General features: G+C 44.4%; 1 protein-coding gene and 1 pseudogene across 1 annotated transcript; one reads left to right on the top strand and one right to left on the bottom strand.

Annotated features, from left to right (window-relative positions):
- Positions 1 to 6,230: 6,230 nt before the first annotated feature.
- Gli4 (GLI family zinc finger 4) lies at positions 6,231 to 11,183 on the bottom strand. Its single transcript, XM_034516889.2, is given in 5 exon segments — positions 6,231 to 7,638; positions 8,268 to 8,289; positions 8,291 to 8,364; positions 10,379 to 10,410; positions 10,412 to 11,183. Coding segments are annotated over 5 exon segments (1,125 nt in total). The 5' UTR covers positions 10,486 to 11,183; the 3' UTR covers positions 6,231 to 6,715.
- A 5,539-nt stretch (positions 11,184 to 16,722) lies between these two features.
- Positions 16,723 to 17,795, top strand: LOC117719261 (HCLS1-associated protein X-1-like; annotated as a pseudogene).
- The last annotated feature ends 6,019 nt before the right edge of the window (positions 17,796 to 23,814 follow it).

The raw sequence follows: 23,814 nt of genomic DNA, 5'->3' as shown, positions 1-23,814 counted from the left end.
GGCAAAACCCACAAGAAGACCTTGAGTGTCTGCACGAACAAAGCCAGGAGCTGTGCTGCTCTGCTAAGGTTAGGTAGTCAGGGCGACCTCAAAAGAGGCCTTGAATGTCTGCATAAGCAGGTTAGAGAAGCCCAAAGAACAGGCAGTGTGACATAACAGATGGACATGGCTGTACATTTCTGGGTGGGAGTGACTGAGTCAGGGTTACTGGGAACTTACCTTTCAGGGATTGGAGTCAGAGACAAATGGCTTGTGGGTACCAAGATGGATTCCTAGCATGAAATAGAGGGTTTTTTGTTGTTGTTGTTGTTGTTTTTTTTTTTTTCCCATCATCGTCCCTAATGGCTCTGTTAGAGTGGGGTGGGGAATTTAAACTTAGGCCTCCTGGTATCAATAGTGTTTGACATCGATGTTTACAAAGGAGAATTAGGATGTGTAAAGCAAAGGGAGAAAATAAGCATCAAGGTCAAATTTGGTAACCATGAAGTAAGCCAGTCAGTTAAATCCCAACCGCTATTTTGAGTAACCCTTTTTGTGTTTTAGTGGTGGTTTGGTTTGGTTTTTTTTTGAGATGGGGTTTCTCTGTGTAATCCTGGCTGTCTTGAAACTCACTGTGTGCCTGCCTGTGCCTCCCAAGTGCTGGGATTAAAGGCGTGTGCCATCACACCCAGATGAGTAACCTTTTTTGTAACTCTCTAATTTTAACAAGTATTTGTAATACCGAAGGATCCTGGAGGACAGCAGGAGCCTTGCTATGCTGACAGGCGTCAGAGATAGCTATTTGTCCATTTTGCCAGAGAGAACAGAAGTGACCTCCTTTTGGTAGAGAGGAACTAGTTTCCTTTGGACCTAACATTCCAGCCTTTAGTTAATGGTAAGGGACAAAGTACTGTGTTCTATAACTGCATGTCAGCTAAAAATTGGGACTTTGTTGTCAGGGCTCAGGAAGGCTACAAAGCTGGTCAAAGGCCGGGGGATGGGGTACCTCTGGTTTGCTGCCCAGGTTTTGCTGGACTGTATGGAGCTAGCGGAGTACAGGTAGTCTGGGAACAGATTGGAATGCTGACCTAAAGTTGGGGCTCAAGCTGGTAGGACATTTTGTTAGAAGCATCTGGTGCACATTAGATTTGAGCAAGTATAGGGGTGCAGTCACTGTGGAGTAGTTTGCAGTTTGTAGTTGATTGGAAATCTGCTGGGACAGATAGAGACTTTAGGTGGAGAAGCTTAGGTTATGGACTGACAGGAGTACTTATCTGGAGTCTGTCAGGCAGGTGGGTCCAAGTTGCAACTCCCCTGAAGCTTACATGAAATATTTTTTAAAGTCAACAAACAGAGAAAGTTTTAGGTAGATTAGCATCACCGCTGTTGGTGATCCGCCCTGAAATCCTCATTATAGAAGCAGCAGTTAACCAGTGTCTGCAAACAGCTGGAGCTGACCCATGCCTTTGAGCCATTGCAAAAGCTTGGGGACCCAAAAATGATTCTGGGCTAAAAGCATGAACACTCTTTCCTCTGTTCCTGGCTGGATATATAGTTTGGTCAGCAGTGTTTTCAGCACTATCAGGAACACTGTGTATACGTAGAAGACAAGCACAGGACATTGTAAAAAGTGAGCTCGTGGGTGTGGTGACCGTAGCCAGTGCTTTTCAGTGTGAGCTCGTGGGTATGGTGACCGTAGCCAGTGCTTTTCAGTGTGAGCTCGTGGGTATGGTAACTGTAGTCAGTGCTTTTCCAGAGCCAGATCAGCAGCTTATTAGAACTCCATGGTTAATGTTAAAACTCGGAACTTCTGACGTCTTAGAATAACAACAGCATAGCAAGAAGGAAAGAAAACCTGAAACTTTACAAAGTTTGTTATATATTTTACATTACTTTCTTAGAGGCACACAATTTATTTAACTTTCACATCCTTAGACCTTTACAATGTGCTTTAAATACACAGTGAATTTCCCTAGACCCTCATAACTTTTATAAACTCCAAATACTTTTTAATTCAGTTATTTACTACGAATCATAGGTGGTTGGCTACTGAGCGCAGTCATTGAAGAGCAGGTATTGCTGGGTGGTACTGGCACACCTGCAGAGGTAGGTGAATCCTTGAGTTCAAGGCCAGCCTGTTCTACAGAGTGAGTTCTAGGGCAGCCAGGGCTGCACAGAGAACCCTGTCTGGAAAAGACAAAAAAAAAAAAAAAAAAAAAAAAAAAAAAAAAAAAAAAAAAAAAAAAAAAAAAAAAAGAAAAAGAAAAGAAAGAAAGAAAGAAAGAAAAAGGAATAGTAAAAATTACATTGAGACCTGTTTTGAAGTTTGCCTTTTTTAGCAAGAGACTTAATAGTTCTAGAAAAAGCAAGGCCTGATTTTTTTTTTACATGAACTGACTAGGCAGTTGCAGCTGTGTGTGTGTGTGTATGTGTGTGTGTGTGTGTGTGTGTGTGTGTGTGTTTGTGTGTGTCAGGGCTGGGGTGTGATCTGGGTACTTGCTGTTGTCGATCTGATAAAGTGACAGATAGCCATCACCATCATCAAAGATCTGATAAGGCTAAAATTGAGCAGGAGGTATATCCCAATGGCCTCTCTGTCAATTAGAATGACAGACTTACCCACTACCTGGATAGTTACCCTGGGCTCCCCCATGGTGATCTCCATGGTTTCATTTGAGGCAGAGGTCAGGGGCAGGTTTCAAACAGAGGCAGATGTCTTTGGCTATCACACAGGGCAGCATTAACTCTGGCTGCCTTCAGTTGCCAGGCCCAGAAGGTTGAGATACATTCCTGTGGAAGAAGAACATGAGAGATTGACCTACCTTGGCAAGGCAAAGAGAGGTGTCAGTTCTCCGGTGCCCTGCTTGTTCATAGTTTAGGCAGGGGCCCGGAGGTAGGCAAAGCACGGAGCAAGTATTTGCCCGGTGGTTAGCACCGTCATAATCCACGCGGGTCTTCTGTGCCTCAACATAGTCTTCAGAGAAGACCTTAGAGCCCTTCGTAGGAGCTGGCATTTTTGTCTATTTTGGGAATTTTCTTCTTATTTAAACATTTTAAATGCCATATTTAGCAGATCTGAGGAATTTGAGGCCCAGCATCTAGTCTATTTGATATATCTGATTTCAAACAAACTTTATTTTTTTGTTACTTTAGGCTTACCCTTGAAAACATACAGAAGGGTAAACTTGTCTCTGTAAGGGAATTACTTGCGTTTAGCATGACTACAAATATAATCTGGAGCACATTAAAGAACTTGGTCATTTATGAGGCAACTGACTGTTGTGTGTCTTAATTATCTTTAATAGTTTATAGTAATTTAACAGCTTTTATAAGATTTTATATAGTTTTATCCTTGTAAAGTTTTAGCCTTAGAATTTTGAATTGAAGATTTAACTGAGAATCTTTTAGAATCAAAACAAAACTTTAAACCATAAGTACAGTCCCACAGAGAGATTGGGGGACTTACTTTTCTTTCTTTCTTTCTTTCTTTCTTTCTTTCTTCCTTCCTTCCTTCCTTCCTTTCTTCCTTCCTTTCTTTCTTTCTTTTTTATATCTTTTTATATCACAGTTTTTTTGTATGACTCAGTTTATCCAGATATTAGTTTAACAAAGTTACCAAAGACCAGGAGGTTAGACATATTATCTCTAAGTGTCTTTTAACCTGAGTAGACATTTATAACATTAAAAAGTTGAAAATCTTAATCATTAAATATTTTTTTTCTTGGAGTTTTACATCCCCCCCCCCAAGGTCTTACAGATCCTGAGAGAAAGAAAGTTTACAGCTTATCAGGAGCTCTGCATAGCTGTCATTGTGATGCAGGACCTTTTCTTTTCTTTTCTTTTCTTTTCTTTTCTTTTCTTTTTTCCTTTCTAACAAGAACTAAGAAAAGGGGAAGAAGGCAGAGTTAGACATTTGTAATCTGTAATTACATTTAGCCATCCTAATTGTTATATAATTTTTTATTTAAAAATTTAAATAGCACGAGACACACAGTAACAAATAAATATACCATTTGTTGTAAGAAATTTTTCCTAAAGAGGTGTTAGACAACATGGGAAGCTTTTACCCAGTATGTGTAACAGCTTTCGGTTGCTATGTAGGTGGCCTCTCTCTTTATTCTTAGCTCTTAGCCTGCACACCCTAGTTTTCCGAACAAACCTTGAGGCCTCATGCAGTTTCCGGGCTCATGGCGTATAAGTAGCTGGGAGGAGTGACTGGAAACTCGAGTGAAGAGACAATGACGTGTCCATCTCTGCCTTTGAAGGAATATTAACTTTTAAAAAAGATTTATTTTCAACTCATGTGTATTGGTGTTTTGACTGCACATGTCTGTGTGAGGGTGTGAGATCCCCCGGAACTGGAATTACAGACAGTTGTGAGCCACCATGTGGGTGCTGGGAACTGAACTGAGGTCCTCTGCAAGACCAACCAGTGCTCTCAACCTCTGAGCCATCGCTCCAGCCACAGAACATTAACTTTTAACGAGCCCAGCTCTGATTATTTTAAGCAAGACTATCTGGAGTTATTAATGAGAGATTTTAGACAAAGGGCTTTTTATTTTACTTCATAATCAGTTTGTGTGTCTGCAGATGGAGGCAGACAACCTGAAAAGCTTCATGGGTTTTTTTTTTTTTTTTCTTCTTTTAAGGTCATCAAGTTGCAGAGTATTGTAAGTAGCTGTAACCTAGAGGACATTAAACAGAAAACTATAAAAACAAGACACTAGTGGGAACTTAGAAAGTGTTGGCATCAGGTTGCTTTTGTGTTTACAGGTTTTTAACCATATCCAATAAACTTATAAATCTTAAGGCACAGAAAGTCTATATAATAGTCTTACAAGTCTTGAGATAAGTTTGTATTTTAACAAAAGTCTGTGAGAGCAAAGTAAAACCAAGGAAAGGAGAAGAGGTAAGTAGCTGTAACTCTATTGGACAGTTTACTTTTTAAAGCACCTGGTGTCTTTCCTGGGCTGTTTGTTTTTTCCTTTTGCTGACAGAGGCAGGAGGCCTGTCTGACCCAAGACAGAGATTCTACAGAAAACGTTTAAACAAGCATGCTTGGGTCATGAGAGAGAGACCATAAATGCAACCCCAGAGTCGGCTTTTAATAAAGTAGAACGGCATAGAAGATCTCAATATCATCCATACCCAAAAGACCCTGAATCCCTGCAAAACCAAATCTGGTGACCAGAGCAAGCAGAGAACAAAGAAGGCTTAGAGATAAAGACATTCTGGGTGTGGGCCACTGGCACATCGAGCAGCTGGTGGAAGAATAGCGGGCTTATGGGGCCTGTAAGGGCTGTGCTGGGCACGGGGGTGGGGGTGGGGCTTAGCAGGGCAGGGGGTGGCAGTAGCCAGACCTCCATGGGCAGAGACAGGAGCCAGCTAAGAGAGAAAGCAAGCAGGAAAAATATGTCCTTCGGAAGCAGAGCTAGAAAAAAGGATGGCAAACAAGAGTTGCCTGAGGTACCTGTGGAACTTAAACAGCAGGCTCCAGTGAGCCAGAGACAGAGCAGGCAGCTCCTAGGACAAGGTGAGGAGAGACAAGTAGCCATGGTTATAGGCAGAGTAAGCTGCAGGAGGAAGTTAGCAAGAGAGAGCAAGTTCCTGAAGGGAGCTGGGAAATAGCAAACTCAGGAGAGAGCGGAGATCCTACAGGGAGGGGCAGCATCTATAAGGTTTGGTTTCCCGTGCTGCACCAAAACTCAGAAGCATACCGGAAAACACAGACCTACTGAGCAAAACGTCTACACAGTCCCTGGAGACCAGAAAAACACAGACATGTGGTGGCTATCTTCACTCATATGCCAGAACCGGGGGTGGGGGTATGTGAAAGGGGGGCAGCAGGATATCCGCCACTCTGTCCCTGGAGTCTGGGTCTATGATCATGTCTGATCTCCTGCTTATCTACCCAGGACTCCCAGAACAACTAACCAATTACTCCGGGTTTCAAATACGTGTTGGACAATAACTTTTACTTTTGTTTTGCTTACAGATCTGCAATGGTCAATCTGGGGTTCCCCTGGGCCTCCAAGTCCACAATGTACTCACACCCCTCTAGGCCTGTTGCCGACTAGTGACTCTAAATTTGGGGTAGCCTTGATGCCAGGCTTTCCCAGGCCTCACCCAGCTTAGGACCTATCCTGAAACCCCTGACCCTGTGTATGGGGTCTCCCAGGGATCCTGGACAAGCCCCCCTGAATGTTATAGAGTTCTAGAACCCCAGGAAAAGACCACAGACTCAATCTGGATTATAATTAGGAATACATTTATTGAAACCACTAGAAGGACACCAGTCTCTGAGCCAAACTAGAGACTGCTGTGCAAAGTGGTGAGGGAAGGATCTGTAATGGCAAAACCCACATTGAGTGTCTGCACAAGCAAGCCAGGAGCTGTGCTGCTCTGCCAAGGTTAGGTAGTCAGGGGCGACCTCAAAATAGGCCTGAATGTCTGCACAAGTGGGGTACAGTAGCCAAAAGAGCAGTCAGTCATGTCATAACAAGTAGATGGTCATGGCTATACATTTTTGGGTAGGAGTTACTGAGTCGGGGTTACTGGGATCTTCCAGGAACTGGAGTCAGAGAGAAATGGCCAGTGGGTTCCAAGTTAAATACCTACCATAAAGTGGAATTTCTTTAGCCATCTCACCTGGACACAGGACATGTCCTGCTGTGTCCCTGTAAAGCATCCCCATCTCACTAAGAGCAGATTTACCCAAACTTTATTGGGGTGAGTGCTACTCGTGGTAATGCACCCTCTGGTGCTGGATGAGCTGAAAGCTCTGGCCAAAAGCTTTGCCACAGGTGCCGCAGGTGAAGGGCTTCTCACCCGTGTGGGTCCGTAAGTGCCGGAAGAAGTGTGACCGTCCTCGGAAGGCCTTGCCGCAGTCTTCGCACTTGTAGGGCTTCTCGCCCGTGTGAATGCGCACGTGTTCAATGAGCACGGAGCTCCAGATGAAGGCCTTGCCACACTGGCTGCAGACATATGGCTTTTCCCCAGTGTGCAGCCGCTGGTGGCGCACCAGGTTGGAGCTCTGGCTGAAGGCGTGACCACATTCGCCACACTTGTAGGGCCTCTCGCCATTGTGGACCCGCAGGTGCTCTGTGAAGTGTGAGCTTTGGCTAAAGGCCTGGCCACACTGGCCGCACTCATAGGGCTTCTCGCCTGTATGGATGCGCTGGTGCTGCATGAAGCCCCACCAGCTCCGGAAGTGCTTGCCGCACTCATGACAGGTGTAGGGCTTCTCCCCCGTGTGGATGCGCTGGTGCTTTAGCAGAAGAGAGTTGTACTTGAAGCTCTTACCACAGGCCTCACAGCGGTGTGCCTTGGTGCCCCGTGAGCCCGCCCTCCGGCAGTCTCGACCCAAACCACTGCCCATTTCAGCAGTCTTCTTGGCGCTACCCTCAGTGCTTGGGGCTCCCTGGGGCAAGAATACCGAGTGCCATGTGTCTCTTTTCTGAGAGCAGGGCATGGTTCCTGGAAGCAAGCCTGCTGGCTGCTCCAAGCTACATTCCTGGCCAACACTGTCCCCACACTTAGACATGCCGGGAAGGCTCTTCAAGAGGCCCCTCAGCGCCCTTCCATCTGAGGTCGGCCCATCTCCAAGACTGCTGCAGGAGTTGAGAGATGCTGGAGTCTTCTCAGGCTGCCACTCAGAGTCTGAAAGGAGAAATGGCAGACATCTCCCAGTCTCATTCCTACTGTGGCATTCTAGGACCTGAGCCCAGGGAAAACCTGAATGGGGCCTATTCAGAGGAGGAGGAGAGGCTGGGTGGGGGAGTGTGTGTGTGTGTAGAAGATGGGGAGAGGGGTGTGCCAGAAGACTTAGAAAGATGGTGTCAGGAGCAGCCAGACCCCCGCCTTTTGGAGGCCCTGAGGTGGAGGAGCCTCACTGGTGGCTAACTTGTCCTGTGATGCCTCTCTTAGCTGGGAAAAGGAGGTACAGGTTGCTACTAAGAGCTAGCAAGGACCTGGAACTCTGAGAACTCTCAAAAGTGGTCCTTCAGGCTGAGATGGTAAGAATGCCTGAGGCCTGCCCTGCCAAAGAGATCAGATCTGGACGGGGCTAGGCCTGATTCACAGTTCCATAGGAACCAGCTATGGCTTTGATCAGTCACAGTCAATCCCTCGCTCACCCAGCCTCTACGAGTAGACAAAAAATGGGTAGCTAGGCTCAAGCTGAGACCCAGGCAGGATGGCCTAGCCCCCGGCACATCCAGGGAAGTGCTGTGTTGCATCCAGCTGGGGCTTCCCAAGGCTGCCTGAGGGGAGGTGGTCTGCTCACTCACCAAGCCAGGGGTCTCTGGGGAATCTCTACTTTTTCTCTTTCTTGGAGGTCTGGGTCTGCGGTGTGGGAAGGCACCTCAGGGATGGAACAAGGAGAGCCTGGAGGCAGGGGACTAAGGCTCGGGCCCTCCTCTCCAGAGAGCAGCATCCTGCCCCTTTCCTCCTTCCTAAACTTAGAAAAAGACTCCAAGGCTCTGGGGCCAAGACCCCAATACACTGTACATGCCTCACCCACCCAGCATCTCCTTATGTCCCCAAAGAGAAGTTCAGATGGGTGAGGTGCCACTGCCTTGGCTTGCCCATTCAAGTAAAGCCTCTCAAGGAACTCCTTCTCCATTAGTTCTGTAGGCAAGCACAAGCCCAGCTGCTCAGACAGCTCTTGTGCCTGTGCCATGCTGGCTGATGCCCTGGCTGACTCTGGTCTTGCCTCCTTTCCACCCATCCTTGCTCTTTCTTTGCACACAGCCCTGCAGCTGCCCCACAGTCCCATCTTCTCAGTTCTTAGCATTATAAGACAGCCCCGGCTTGTCTGTGTCTACAAAGTTAGGGAGAACCTAGAAGGACTGCTTTATCCCCTCTGGCCTCCTGCTCGGAGGTTAGCCAGGGTGGACTGGGCTGTGGCGTGGAGCCTTTCCTAGAGGCCCTTGGCATAGAGACCCTTGTGTGCCCTTTCCTTGTGCTTTTCTTCACCTACTGCTACTCCCAAAGGACCCTGAAATGACCGTGTAAAAGGTCACTTTGCAGGCTGATGGGACCTAGATATTCTGGATGGGCCTCTTTAAGAGCCCAAGGTTCCAAGAAATCCTGGCAGAACTGCAGGCAGGTTTCAAAACATTGGGGTCTTCTCTGGTAAAGAATGTGCAGAATGAGCCCAAATGTTGTGACACAAGGTAATTCCACTGACTCAGGGGGCTAAGGCAGGGAGACAATGCTGTGAGACCCTATTCCCCCCACCCCACCCCCAAAAAAACCCAAAACCAAAAGAAGACAAACAAAAATGGAATCCATGGGCCTTTGAAAGTAGGAGAACAGTTTGCACTGTGAGAGGCAGCCCCGACCTTGCTGGCTGCTAGGAAGCAGGCATAGAGACCACCTGTCACCTGTATATCTGCGCAAGGGGTGGTGGCTGTTCCCTCATCTACCTCCAGACACTCAGTGCCTTCCCAAGCTCCACTATGACTTGGTAAAGTCCCTGTCACCAACAACCATCCCTTAGTCCAGAGCCCACTTTGTTTACTTGTTCACAGGCCACCAGGAACAGCATAATGCTGTCCGGCCCTGTCTAAGAATTGTTCTAGGAATAGGCAGAAGGGTCCTGGAGCCAGGCAGCAAACAGGACAGGGCTTGGGGTCCCTACGTGGTCTGGGGTTGACCCCTGTGGTTCCCCAGGGAAGTGTGATCTCTCTGTCCTCAACCGTGACTGTCCATCTGTAAGCTGTGCATAGGCTTTGGCATCACCTAAGGGAGCCTAGCACAGAGCACAGCTGCCTTCCATAAAGCACAGCTTCACTGTATTAGCCACGAGATGACTAGACCCGCACAGAGAGCTGGTCCCATGTGGGATCTTCTCCTCACTGGCATCTCAAGAGAACAGTGAAGCTTCCTATGTGCCTCAGGGATGAAGCCTCTGGACTACATGGCCCCTGAGACCTGAGGTGTGCTCAGTGGCACGACAGAGTCGGGACCCCTAATACTTCGACTTTACTGGTTGACTAATGAGGCCAGCCCGTTGGAGTGAATCCAGGATGGCAGCTCTTGTCCCTGCAAGTCATGAGGCAAGCATACCCAAATTAGCCAGGGAAGAATGCTGCCTCTCTTCCTGGTCGAGGATGTGCTGTGAGAGGGAGATCTCTTCCTAAAACGGGGCCCATTCTGAGGCCATTTTCCCTTTTATACTGAGGAAGAAACCTACTCAGGGGGTTGTTCCCTGGGGTCAGTCTGAGGGTGTCGTCTACCACTGCTACCTCCCACCACTCCCTCAGGGCTCTTCCCAGAGGCTCCAGGTCTGAATGAGCTAAGTGCACATTCCCTTCCTCAGCCAGCCAAACACAGGTCAGATCAGTCTCATGGGGTAGAAGTGAGGCAGAGGGGCCTAGCAGTCTGGAGCAAATACCATGAGGGTGCCCATGGAGTGCTCCACGGTGCTGGTGTCCCTGGTGATGAGAGACTGCTGAGTGCTAAGACAGGAAGGGACTCCTCAACATCCTCTAGTGCCGCCATCTTGCTGAGCCCTAGGAGACACCTGAGGGCAATGAAAACCAAGGAGGATGGTGGGAAGAGATTGTTGAAGAGCACCGTGCCAGCTCCTCTGAGCGGTCCTAGGTGATCCTTAGCTTCTCTTCTTAGCAAGAGAAGGTTGCCAAGAAAAGGCAGGTGACCTCCTGAGGAGCTGCAGGGCCCATCGTGCAAAAGCCTGAATGCTTATTCAGTGTGAAACCCTCATGATGACTGGCAGCCTCCCCAGCAAGGCAGCGTGGCCCCAAAGGCTCGACCAACTGAGCCCCATCCTTGGCTTCTCAGTACAGTATCCAGAATGTTCTTCCCAATATAGCCTGCAGAGAACAGAATGCGTATTCTAGCAGCGAATACTCCTGTGCCACAACTGGGGCTCTGGCTCCAGACAGTGTGAGGTGTCAGAATCCTAAATCTAATTTTTAAAGGGGGTACTTCATGACAACCAGAAGAGATGCATTTCCGAGGGAAAACTTTTCCTCAGATCCTGAAGAGTCTGAGGCTACTATCCCCAAGCTCAGATTTCCCACAGCACCACCCACAGGGGTAGTGTGTGTGTGTGTGTGTGTGTGTGTGTGTGTGTGTGTGTAACAAAGGCTGATTTCCAGGCTGGGGATGGGGCTCAGTTGGTTGAATTGCTTGCTTAGCACACCTTACACCTTGGCCCAATCCCCAACACCACAAAAACTGGGTGCAACGGAGCATACCTCTAATCCCAACACTTGGGATGTGAAGACTGCAAAACGGTAAGTTCAAGGGCATCCTTGTTTCCACAGCAAGTTCGAGGCCAGCCTGAACTATACAAGACTTGAGAAAAATAAAAAAGGGGAGGGGATTTTTCCTTAACTTGGTTTGCCATAAACGGATGAAGGCCAAAGAGAGAGCCTGGTTTTCTTCCACAAAGTGACAAGGGGGAGAGAGGATGACATGGGGCAAGATGCATCAGCACCTGCAGGAAGGTGGAGACGCTGGGTGCAGGCGCGGGGCGGACACTGTGGGGTCGCTCTACTGGGTCCCCTAGATTGAAACCACTTAGAGGACCCGGGCTGGGGGGTGTCCGAAGTCACTGCAGGAAAAACAGGCAGGCACCTACGCGAATGAAACGAAGGGTCCAGGTTGGAACCATTGGCAGGGGCGACCACTCACCTTGCGAAAGGGAGGAGGCAGCCCGCGTGAACCAGCCGGAAGTGCTCCCCCTCTGGGAGGCCCCGCCCCCTAATCCGGGACGCTCTGGACCCCGGAGGACCACACATCGGTGTCCTCTTAACACTCAAAGCCTTTAAGCCTTGTAGCTTCCTAGCAGAGGGTGTCTGCCCAATGGCCCAACACAGTCCAGTCTGGACGATCTGCTTTCAAATTGGCCGAAAAGCCCGGCAGAGGCCCTCATTTCCACGCGAGGCAGAGGTGTGAGAGCCCAAGTGTTGAGCTTCGGAGGATGTCATAGTGGCGTCATTGGAATTGGCCCCAACCAAGACCACACACGATGCCACAAGCTGCAGCTAACCTTACCCGGTTTTGCAGACTGTCAGGGGCGCGTTCTTGCATGAGGTTGTTAAAAATTCTCCCTGCAAATAGATTTCCACCTCAGGACACTGGAAGGTGCTGTTTGCAGTGACTGAGCCACAGCCAGTTGTTATGGAGATTATGAGCGAAGACCCCCTAGACTTAATTCAGATTATAATGAAGCAAATTTTTAAGGTTGCTAGCAGGGCCACAGTCTCTAACCCAAATCAGAGACGTGCTGCCCAGAAGTGGGTCCAGGAAGAAGAGGTTTTAAGGGCAAAACCCACAAGATTGCTTTGTTCTGCCAAGATTATACAATGAAGGTGATCTCAAAATAGTCCCTGAATGTCTGCATGAACAAGTTAGAAAACCAAACCAGCAGTTAGTCATAACAAGCAGATGATCATGGCTATACATTTCTTGGGAGAGTTTAATTGAATTTCAGCCTAGTGGGCCTGGAGACCCTGGCCTTCACACTCAGATGCTGAGGAAGAACTCCAGGCTTGGTGCTTGGGTTTGCATTCTTAAATGCAAAGTAGTAGAAAAGGCCTCAGTTGGGTTTGTTCGATTAGAGAATTAGGGCACACTCAGCACAAGCTATCCAACCCGATTGGTTAGAGCTGGCCCTCTAGGGTGTGTTCAGGAGCATAGGGGACTCCATCTCACCCCAAACCTCTCAAGCTTTTCCAAGCAGGAGGGCTAGTTAACCCCACAATCACTTATTTGAGGTTCTGAGAGTCCCTCCCACACACAGGCTCCCAGATCTTAGTAGGCCCCAGACCTTAGAACAATTGACTCCACGGTGGCAGTACTGTTCAGGCCATAAAACTCAGCACATAGACATCACCCACCTGCCAAAACAAAAACAAAGACCTAATTCATCAAAGTCCATACTTTTGGGAAATCCTGAAATGTATTATCCTTGCTTTTTGGCTTCTGTAGTTGTGCTTCTGGTTAACCGTTCTTGTTAACTCAAGTATGCCAACCCAGGATATGGTTTTTGTGCTTAAACACTCACCCTGAAAAAGGCTTGGTAGACTGGGATCCCGAACAACCAGTGTAGTCTTTGGCCAGCTAATAAAAACTTTGTTGGCTTAAACCCATGTCTGAGCAGCCTTCTCTGCTGGATAATCCACAACATTTCTGGAGGTCCCACAGAGATTCCCCAGAGACCAGACCCTGAGACACAGGGATGAGGGCAGGGGCCAGTCCTCAAATGCTCTCAGAGCAGGGGAGAATGCAATGGTCAGGGAGCTCCTAGGAGGTGCATGATCTGAGATGTTCTAGGTCCTCAGGACCCCCTTTAATCATTGCTGCCTTAGGAGATCTCTAGCACCTGCTCCCCAAAAGGAACCTGTAGCCATTCAGTGGCTTATGGTGGAGTAGGTATCACCTGAAAGGAGGGCTGGCCATTAAAGTAATCCAAGCTACAACACCCATTATAATAAACCAATCATGTGTTTAGGCCTGGCCAGTGCCCTTGGTAACTCTTCAATTACCCATAAACCCTTGTCATCAAACCAATCTTCAGTAATATTTACAGGAACCGTCACAAAAGCAAGTTGTTGTAAAATCACTACAGAATGTTTAGGATAGGCCTTTAAAACACAATTAGTCAAATTACAGCCGATACAAGGCACATTTTTAGAATGTAGATGAATGTTAATATTTCCTACTAATAGGACATAAGGCATGTGAATACATGGTGTAATAGGCTCTTTACTCAAGCTGGCCTTGATCTTTCAGACTGAGCACTCACATCATCCAAGACAGCACCCAACTTCTATATGAATCTTGGTTGATGACCTGTGTGAGTCCAGGTGAGGAGAGGATAGGTGGAGACAAGAGCCAGTAGCATAATTAGTCAGACTAGCTACTCCCCTAGATTCTGACCAGTCCAAAATCTTGAAGTCAGTCCCATGAGGCTGAGGAAGCACAGGCTTATTCCCCAGACATCTTTTCCAGGGGATTGTGACATTTGTGCATTCCCTCATCCCACAATTAGGAACATATGGTATCCCTGGTATCCCTCAGCCTCTAGGCCAGTGGGTAAAGTTATGCGAATGCCATTTAAACCATCTTTGCATGTGTCAAGATCTTTTCCCTGTAGTGTAGAAGGAGATACTCTCAGACATCCAGTAGTGTTCTGCTTTGAAAAGCATCTGGAGACACCAGTTTCCAATCCTTGGTAATTCATTTCTCTGCTGAGAGTGAATTTTTTTCCCAGCAGGCATATCCATCAACTTAGTGTTGTTTACCGTTACCACAACTTCTGGGCCTTCCCATAGTGTTGGATGTAAAAGGGGTGGATCAGGGATGTAGGCCCACTACAGCTTCCCTATCATCGTTGTCAGGGCAGTCTGTAAGCTTACGATCAGCATCATTCTGTATCCCAGCAGTAGCATGTCTCACTAACCACACTGGCAGCTAGCATGCTCCTTCAGCATCTTGTAGAAAATATACAAACATGTTCTCTTCCCCACATTAATACCTGATCAGTGTCATGTCACATGTCAGGAAGCATGTCCTTCCATTTGACCTGGGCGCCGGGCGGTGGTGGCGCACGCCTTTAATCCCAGCACTTGGGAGGCAGAGGCAGGCGGATCTCTGAGTTCGAGGCCAGCCTGGTCTACAGAGTGAGTTCCAGGACAGCCAAGGCTATACAGAGAAACCCTGTCTCAAAAAACCATTTGACCTGGGCATAAGTATTCCTAGTTGTAGGGTGCCACAGACACTCAAAGAATTCCTTGGCATCTAAATTTTAAAATTTTAAAATAAAAAGAGCATGATTTAAATAATTTTGTGATGTATGGGGATATGATTTTCTCTTTTTTATTTTATGAAGATATTGTTTTAAAGTTTTATGGGCCTGTTTTATAATATCTTGTCTTTGAGGATTATAAGGAATCTCAGTAATATGGGTACTGTTAAATTGTTGTCAAAATATCTCAAATGTCTGCCTGTAATTGTCAGTTCTATTATCTGTCTTAATCTGATTTGGAACACCAAGTATAGAAAAACAATGTAAGCAATGACTAATTTAATTTTTAGTTGTTTTATGTGTTAAAGCAGTTGTATCTAGAAAGCCTGAGAAGGTATCAATAATCATATGTATATTTTTTATTTTTTATATTTATTTATTTATTTGGTTTTTTCAAGACAGGGTTTCTCTGTGTAGCCTTGGCTGTCCTGGAACTCACTCTGTAGACCAGGCTGGCCTCAAACTCAGAAATCCACCTGCTTCTGCCTCCCAAGTGCTGGGATTAAAGGCGTGCGCCACCACCACCTGGCTTAATTTTTTTTTTAAATCATAAATATGAGTAACATCTATTTGTCATAATTGACTAAGTATGAGTCTTCAAAGATTAACACCATTGTGTGGAATATAAAGAAATTGAAAACACTGAGGACAAGTCTTTATAATTTTATCTGTTCACTTTCTAGAAATATCAAATTGTTGTCTCAAACTATTACTATTTTGGTGATGTAAAGAATGAGATTGTTTGGTTAATTGTTTTTGTGTAAAGCCTATAATCTGTCTGGTATGTAAACCTATTGTGGCATTGTACTTACTAAGGGGTCTAGGCAATCCAGGATGAGCCCTTACATGGCTTATAAAGTAAGGAATAGTATATTTTCTTAAATTAAGTTGTATTTGTATAAATAATTATAAAATTTGAGAATTAGTAGTATCTAAAAAAGGAACAATTTTAAGCAATTATAAACCATGAACTATATATTGTCTATCAGTATATAAATTAAAAGTTTGATTTTTTAACATTTTAAAAACAATGGCTTTTAGCATGTATTTAATTATTTGTGAAGCAGGGGGAAACTCAAGAGAATAAACATATAGTTTAGTTATATATGGTGTCTTCTCATTAGATGAGCTGTCTGTAAATATAGCAAACGTATTTTCTATCAGCTATATATGTAAATTTATAGGAAATATAAAAGTATGCATCGCGGCAAATTTTAATAACTTGTCTTTTGGATAATGATTATCAAATCTGTCTAAAAAGTTTGTATGTGCAATAGACCAAATATCAGTATTTTGTAATATCCAATTTAATTGTTGTTTAGAATAAGGAATACATATTTTATTAGGTTCTTTTTAAAAATACTTTTGTGATTTTTGTCTTATAATTTTGTATTAACATAGTAACAGCTTTAGAATAGGGTGTTTAAACTTTCTTTGGAGATGAAGAAAGATGAATCTACATTAATGGTCTCTTTTATCGAAGGACTGCTGTGAAACAGCCAACAATTGGTCAGTCTATACAATGTATCTGTTGTTGGCTAGTAGTTTTCTTTCTATTTTTTGTAAGGTTATTTGTCCTTCATCAGTTAATTGTCTAGGGGAATTAGGATTTGTATTCCCCTTGAGAAATATTAAACAGTTTTAAGTTTTTTATGTGGCAAGTTTAAGGTGAGGTTTTAGCCTATTAACATTTCTTAACGGCTTTTGAAAATCATTTAAAGTTAAATAAACTATCTTTTTTATTTGAATTTTTTGTGTCACAATTTGTTTAGGATTTAACTGATGCCTCAAATATTGAAAAGGATATTGTCATATAACCGACAGGGTAGCATAAGCTGGTGGCGGTCTCATGTTGCCCATGGGCTGCAGATGTTCAAAGTTTCTAGTACCCCTACCGGAGTGAGCATCTTTGATCTTTTCTGAGGCTTTTTCGGCTTTCCTGGCCCTTGGAGCCACATATATCTTTTTTTGGAGGGATGACTCGAGATGATAACAATGATGATGATGATGAGGAAGACAGAGGCGTGTGGGGTCCAGAGAACTATGTGTTTGATGATTCTTAGCCTCCAGAGGAATTTAGTTTCAGCTTCAGCTTCAGAGGAGGGATGCAATTCCATGGCAACTTTGGCTTTGATGATCTAGTATGAGATTTTAATAGCATCTTCAGCAAGATGGAGGCCTGGATCTTGCCTTCCCACTCTCCTGGTGTGTGAATTTCCCTGACGGTGAACCTATGGGTTTCTAGTGGGTTAGTGATGAATAAAAGAACTTGCAGAATAGTTGGAATAGTCTACAGAAATTGATTTTTTAAAGATTTAAAGTGTTTTAAGGCCTTTCCTATCCCAGAATCACCTACCAACTTTGTACAGAACTTCCAGGTCCTGAATTAGAAACTCCTGGTGAGAGACTATGGGAGGGGCAGACACTATGAGACTCAACGCTCAAGTACCCAGATAGTCACCAACCCAGGATCTTTGAGGGGGTCTTGGAGAGTCATGCAAAACCTGAATCCCCCAAACCAGCTCCAGATTGGGGGTCCCAGGGACCTTTTCATAGGTTGGATGATACATGGCCTGTAAGTCCCCATTTTAGAGCCAAAGAGGACAAAGATCTTGACTCCGAGGTTTCCCAGGAAGGTCTGGGTCCACTTCTTCAACCCCAGCCCAAATCATATTTCAGAAGCATCTCTGTGACCAAGATCACTAAGCCAGATGGGACCGTGGAGGAACACCGAACTGTGGTAGCCAGAGAGGGCCAGAGAGAGACCACAGTGACCCATCAAGAAGCCCATGGCAGCTCCAGAAGCAATCCAGACTCTCAGAGATCTTCAGCTTTGGATGATCCTTTCTCCATCCTGGATTTGCTCCTAGTACATTTCCGTCCCGTCCTGATAGCTTTCTTAAACTTTGGAAGCCTTCAGGTCTTTCCCACTCCCTTCCTGTTGCCCAGTGCCAATAAGCTTAGCCTTGTCTGTCATCCTGGGGTCTTAAATAAACAATTGAGCCTATATCAGTCTGTCATTCATCCAAATTGACCAATAAAGCCTTTATTTATGAAAAAAAAAAAGAAAAGAAAAGGATATTGTCTTTCAATCTTTTGTTCCCAAGATTTTAAAGCTCGATGTATCAGAGCAAAGGCTTGTAGTAAAACTTCTTTAGAGGGATCAGCTAATAAGATATCTATATAATGAATAATATACACTGAAGGATTTAAAGCCCTAACCTCTTGTATTGAAGCAGAAACAAATTTTTGACATAATGTAGGGCTATAGGCCATTTTTGAGGGAAAACTTTTTAATAATATCGTTTTATGGGTTATTTAAAATTATAAGTAGACACTAAATGTAAACATTTTGTAACCATCAATATGTAAAGGAATAGCATAAAATTAATCTTTTAAATCTATAATGATTTTATTTTATATTTTGGAATGGCAGCTGGAGCCAGGTTGTAATGTCTTCATAAGTTTTTAGTTTTAATAACCTTTTGTAAATCTCCACTTGTCTGATTTTTTTTTTTAATTATAAATATGGGTGAGTTAAAAATCTTGAGCTTTTGATGGATTTGTAAACTGTAGTTAATGGAATATTGGCAGTTTAACTATAATTTTAAGTTTCCTTTGTAATATTAGAGCATAACCATAATTTTAGAAACTAAAACCCAGTTTTTAACAGTGTAAACAATCTATTTTTTTTTTCTAAAATCATTATCAAGTGTATTTCTTTCACGTTATAAAGCTTGGCTGACAGCTATTATATATGAATGTATGACAGTGTAGCTTTTAATATCTCATTACAGAGACATTGTTTTAAATCTTATCTTTTATAAGTCTAGTTTTTAGGATAAGAATTATATAAAATATTATCTCAATTTAGAAGTATCTTTAGAGACCTGATTTTTTGGGTTGGCCCATGTCACATGTTGTTTAGAATTACTCTAAACCCGAGTTATTAGTTTTAAGTTAAGTTTTTGTTACCAAATGTTATAAATTTCTAATCATATCCAATAACTTATAAGCCAATATTCTATAATCAAAACATATAGAACATATTTATAGTTTTAAAACCAGTCAGAAACAAAAATGAAGTGGCTATACACATCTTATATATTTAGACCAGACAAAAGTTTTTTATTTACTTATTTTTTTTTTTAGTTGTAATTTTAAGAGAAGAGCACCTTGTCAACTGTTGAACCCAATAAACACAATCACAGAGATTTTTCTAGGAAAAAGCCATTAGCGCTCTTATCATAGAAGCCGAGAAGCTGTTGGCCCCTTTAAGAGTGGCTTGTGTAGACAATCAGCCCCTAGCAGGGCTTTTCTAGCTGTGTTTGACTCTCAGCTATAGGTGCAGGGTTTTTTGTTTGTTTTGTTTGTTTGTTTGTTTGTTTTCCTGATCAATTTAAAACTAAATTAAGGGGTGGACATCCAGCAGATAAAGATATATATATGTATATGTATATATATGTGTGTGTATATATATATACCAGGGATTGCTCTGCCAAATGTTGGAACCCGCACTGCCAAAAGCTTGGGGGCCAAAATTGTTAGAGCCCGCACTGCCCCAAGCTTTGGGGGCTAAATTTTTAGGGCTCGTACTGCTGCTCTGGTCCGAAGGTCAAGGGTTCAGCAAGAGAGAGAGTGAGGGTGGATGCAAAGAATGGAGACCAGAGTGTGATTCAGTCCTGTTTATTCTCAAGTCTCTCTTCTCTCTTTCCAAGTTTCTTGTTCCTAGTCCAAGTCCCAAGTCTCGAGTTCCTAGTTCCTAGTCCCTAGTGCCTCCAAGTTCCAAGTTTCCAGTCCCTTCTGTTTGCTTTTCCCCTATTATAAGTCTGACTTCTCAAGTCACGCCCTTAAGTCAAGCCTTTAAGTCTCATCTCTAAGTCACACCTTTAAGTCACACACACCCAAGGGAAAATCCTAGGTATATAAAACAAGATGTTATCAGAGTGTGCTCAGCTGTTGTAGGCTGTTGAAAACAAGTCTCTTGTCAGGGTATGTGGCTCAAGATGACTGCAAGGATGATAGCTGCCTTCTGTCAGTTCCCCACACACATATATTTAACATGAAACACAGAATAACAATCATTTAAAGAATGAAACAAAAACAGACATAAATTGACAGACATGGCCATATTGGTGCACCAAGGACAGACAGTAGACAGAGGGAAGAGAACTAGATGTGTCACTAAAGGGACCCAGATATCCTACCTAAGAGAACCAGAACCAGAACTAAGGATTTTTCCAGTAGGAACCAGAGAGGAAGTAGGATGTCTCTCAACTTCCATTTTCTTTCTCTTTTGTCAAAGTGTCCCAGACAGGGGACAAGTGTTTTTTTGAAACCCATTTTCTCTCTCTTTAAGGTCTAGCTCTTTATCTCTTTCTTTTTGGGGGGAATTTTGTCAGAGAAGCGGGGGGGGGGGGAGGCATAGTAGCAGCCTTGATAACTGTTCCCCAGCACCCGGTTTTTTAACTTTCCTAATTTTTCTTTAGCTTGTCTAATTAATTTTTTTTTTAATTTTTTTGAGACTCATGGCAAGGGTCTAAAGCATCTTTGATTAAAGCCCACAAAGAAAAAGTATATATCAGGACCTTTTCAGGTCTGTAGTGTAATGATCTTTTAAGCATATTTCAATTTTTTTTTCAACTTTGTATGTTTACCATTCCTACTTCTGGGAACCAAGGACAACATGAGTCTACTTGAGCTAAGAAGTTTTCCGAAGTTAGTTTTAAAAAAACCCTGCTCCTCTTGCCTGAAGCAGCCCTTTTAGGCTGTGAACAAAAGCATGTTTTTTTGTTTTTTTTTTTTGTTTGTTTGTTTGTTTGTTTTGTTTTGTTTTTTGGGTTTTTTTTGTATTGCCCTGTCCCATTGTGCTGTGATTGTCCTAGGTGGGGTGGCATTGGGTAAGGGCCTGCGGGTATAGTTACTTACCTGCACTCGGAATTGCCTTTTACTGCCAGCTATGGCCGAGCAGGAATCACCTGAAAGGAGTGCTGGAAAAGGACGGGGGACGAGGGAAGAAGGAGCCAAGACTGTGTTCTGATCAAGGCTCAAAGTTTAATATTCAGCACAGCAAATATAAAGAAAAAAACCCCACAATCCCATCCCTAGAGCAGTATCGCAGGGTAGCAACAGAACAGCAGCCAATCTGATGTTCCTATTTCTTGGCAGCTTGCAATTACTAGTAAGTCAAAACGCACAGCTACAGCCAAGGCAGATGTCTCTGTTTGGGCCGATAAGGCCTATGGTAGGAAATGTTCAAGGTCTGCTTAGCCTGCACAGGCTCAGGAAGTCACAGGAAACAAATTAGAAAGTCACCTGGTCTGTCACTAAGGAAGTAAGTCTGCCTTCTGTTTGAACATATGGGAAAGGTCGGATGTGTCTGTGTTCAGGATCTGTGTGAGATGTCACTGAATTCCTCCTGTCTGTTCAAGCATTTAGAATGTGAGGAGGTCACCCTATTGTCTTTACTGTGTGTCTCTCTGTATGTGTGTGTCTCTGCCTGCCTTTCAATTTGTTTCTGCCAGCTTTGCTTTCCAGTATTGACCAGTGGCTGTAAGACACTCACCCCACCCCCAGCTTAAGAACCATGCCTTTTGTTGAGGACTCAAATCCTTTTGGCTCTGCCAGGTTGCCCAGAGAAACCAAAAAAGCCTTCTCCTGTCCTGCTCATGCTCCCTGGGTGGAGGTGGGGAAGGTCAGGACTCTCATCTAGGAACCCCTGCCATTTAAGCAGAATGCACAGGGGTGGGGTGGGGATGGGGGGGTTGTTCTCTGATGGACATTCCCTCTGCTCCCCAGCCTGCTTTGCTTCTAGCAGGACAAAGGAAGGAGCAAAGAGGAAGCTCTGCTCCTTTCTTCCATGATTTATGTCTCCTTTTCAACCAAGTCTCTTCATTCTCTGAAAAAAAAAAAAAAAAAAAAAAAAAAAGGAGAAAAACCACCCCTCATGCTGGGCAGGAGACTCACTATTGGACAGTGCAGCCCCCAATAGAATAAATTTTTCCCTTCTTTCCAACACTGACCAAGGGAACTTTGGTGGTTTGAATAAAACTGGCTCCCACAGGCCCATAGAGAGTAGCACTTTTAGGAGGTGTGGCCTTGATGGAACAGGTGTGACTTTGTTGGGCATGTTGCTAGGGGGCGGGCTTTGAGGTCTCAGATATTCACTTCCTGCTGCCTGTGGAACAAGATGTAGAACTCTCAGCTCCTTCTCCAGAACCATGTCTGCCTGCACACCACCATGTTTCCCACCATGATGACAATGAACCGAACCTCTGAAACTATAAGCCAGCCTCAATCAAATGTTTTCCTTTATAAGAGTTGCCATGGTCATGGTGTTTCTTCATAGCAACAGAAACCCTAACTAAAGCAGAGATTTTAAATAATTTTTACTAGGTCTTTTTTTTTTTTTTTTTTTGAAGGAGTAAAGATAGCTGCTAAAAAAGCTTATTAACACAAAAGTTAAAATTGTTAAAGGTATAGATTCCAGTTGCTGGAGGTAGCTCAAAGGGTGCTTAACATTAGAGAACCATTTGAGAGACAAGACCTTTTGCATAAACTGAAAGCCGACATAACCTTCTCTGATGATGAGATGCGGCTAAACTTACACATACCCCACAAAATTTTGGTGTCCTGCCCTCTGTCAGAAGAAAAATTTCTAGCTAAACGTTCTGCCTCCAATCAAAGCATACAGTTGTACCATCTTGCACATTGACAACAAAGATTTCCAGGGGTATAGGCAGAAAGCAACCCTGGAGGCCTGGCCCAACACCAAGTTGCTGTAATAATTCAACTAACCAGTTCAGCCACCCACATCCAGATTACACAATAGCCAATGAACCTGGAATCACAAAGATAAATTGCAGTCCACACTGCCTGGTTTAGAGAGACCAGCATCCTGGTGCCCTGTCAGTCACCCTGGAACACACCTCTCCTGCCTGTGAAGAAACCTGGCACCTCTGATTCTCATGAGTCTGACTCTTCCAGAGAAACTGGTGTGCTCTGCCTTGCACCTGAAAGCCGAGTTCTTCAGCCTCCTGTGGACCAAGGTGAGACAACGCATCTATGCTTTTACATGGACAGGGCCAGAGGGAGGTTACAGTAGGCAACTTACCTGGCCCAGGTTGCCTGAAGGATGTAAAAATTCTTCAAACCCGTTTGATGAGACACTACATGCTGACATCCTGCCCTTCCATCAGAGGTGTCCTGGGACCATACTCTTACACTATAACTTTTATTTACTGTTGCCATACCTCCTCCTAGCCTCTAAAACGAAAATAAGTTATAAAGGGGCCACTGAGGGACTGTTGCAAGAGTTAGAGTTGGGCTACAGAATGTCAGTTAAGAAAGCCCAACTTTGTACATCAGAGGCTACGTATTTTGACTACCAGCTGTGAGGAGGCAAAAGGACCCTGTCTCAGAGGAGGATTGGTGCCATCCTTCAGATCTCAATTCCTAGGTGTGGCTAGGTATTGTTTCCTCTAGATGCCAGAGTTTGTGGAAATCGCAAGGCCTGTATACACCAGCACAACAGTAGGGGGACACTGCGCCCCTAATCTTGACTGAGACGCAAGTATTTGGGCCCTGGCTCCAGTCCTAGCACTTCCAGATGTTCAAAACCTTTTCATCTGTGTCTTAAGGTTTTATTGCTGTGAACAGACACCATGACCAAGGCAACTCTTATAAAGGAAAAACATTTCATTGGGGCTGGCTTACAGGTTCAGAGGTTCAGTCCATTGTCACCGAGGTGGGAAGCATGGCAGCATCCAGGCAGACATGGTGCCGGAGGAGCTGAGAGTTCTACATCTTTATCTGTAGCAAGAGACTCTCTATCCCACTGGGCGTAGCTTGAGCACACATGACCCCAAAGCTCACCCCCACTGTGATAAACATTACAAAGGGGTTTTTAAACCCTAAACTTGGGGCCATGAAAGTGCCCTGTGACATACCTGTCCAAAGGACTGGACCCTGTAACCACAGGATTGCCCACCTGTCTAAGAGCTGTGGCAGCTTCTGCTTGTCTAATCAATCAATCAAACAAACAAGTTAACTCT

This window comes from Arvicanthis niloticus, chromosome 13 (assembly GCF_011762505.2).
Source record: "Arvicanthis niloticus isolate mArvNil1 chromosome 13, mArvNil1.pat.X, whole genome shotgun sequence".
Taxonomy (NCBI): domain Eukaryota; kingdom Metazoa; phylum Chordata; class Mammalia; order Rodentia; family Muridae; genus Arvicanthis; species Arvicanthis niloticus.
Note: the sequence above shows the minus strand (reverse complement) of the source record. Positions and strands in the feature narration are given on the sequence as shown.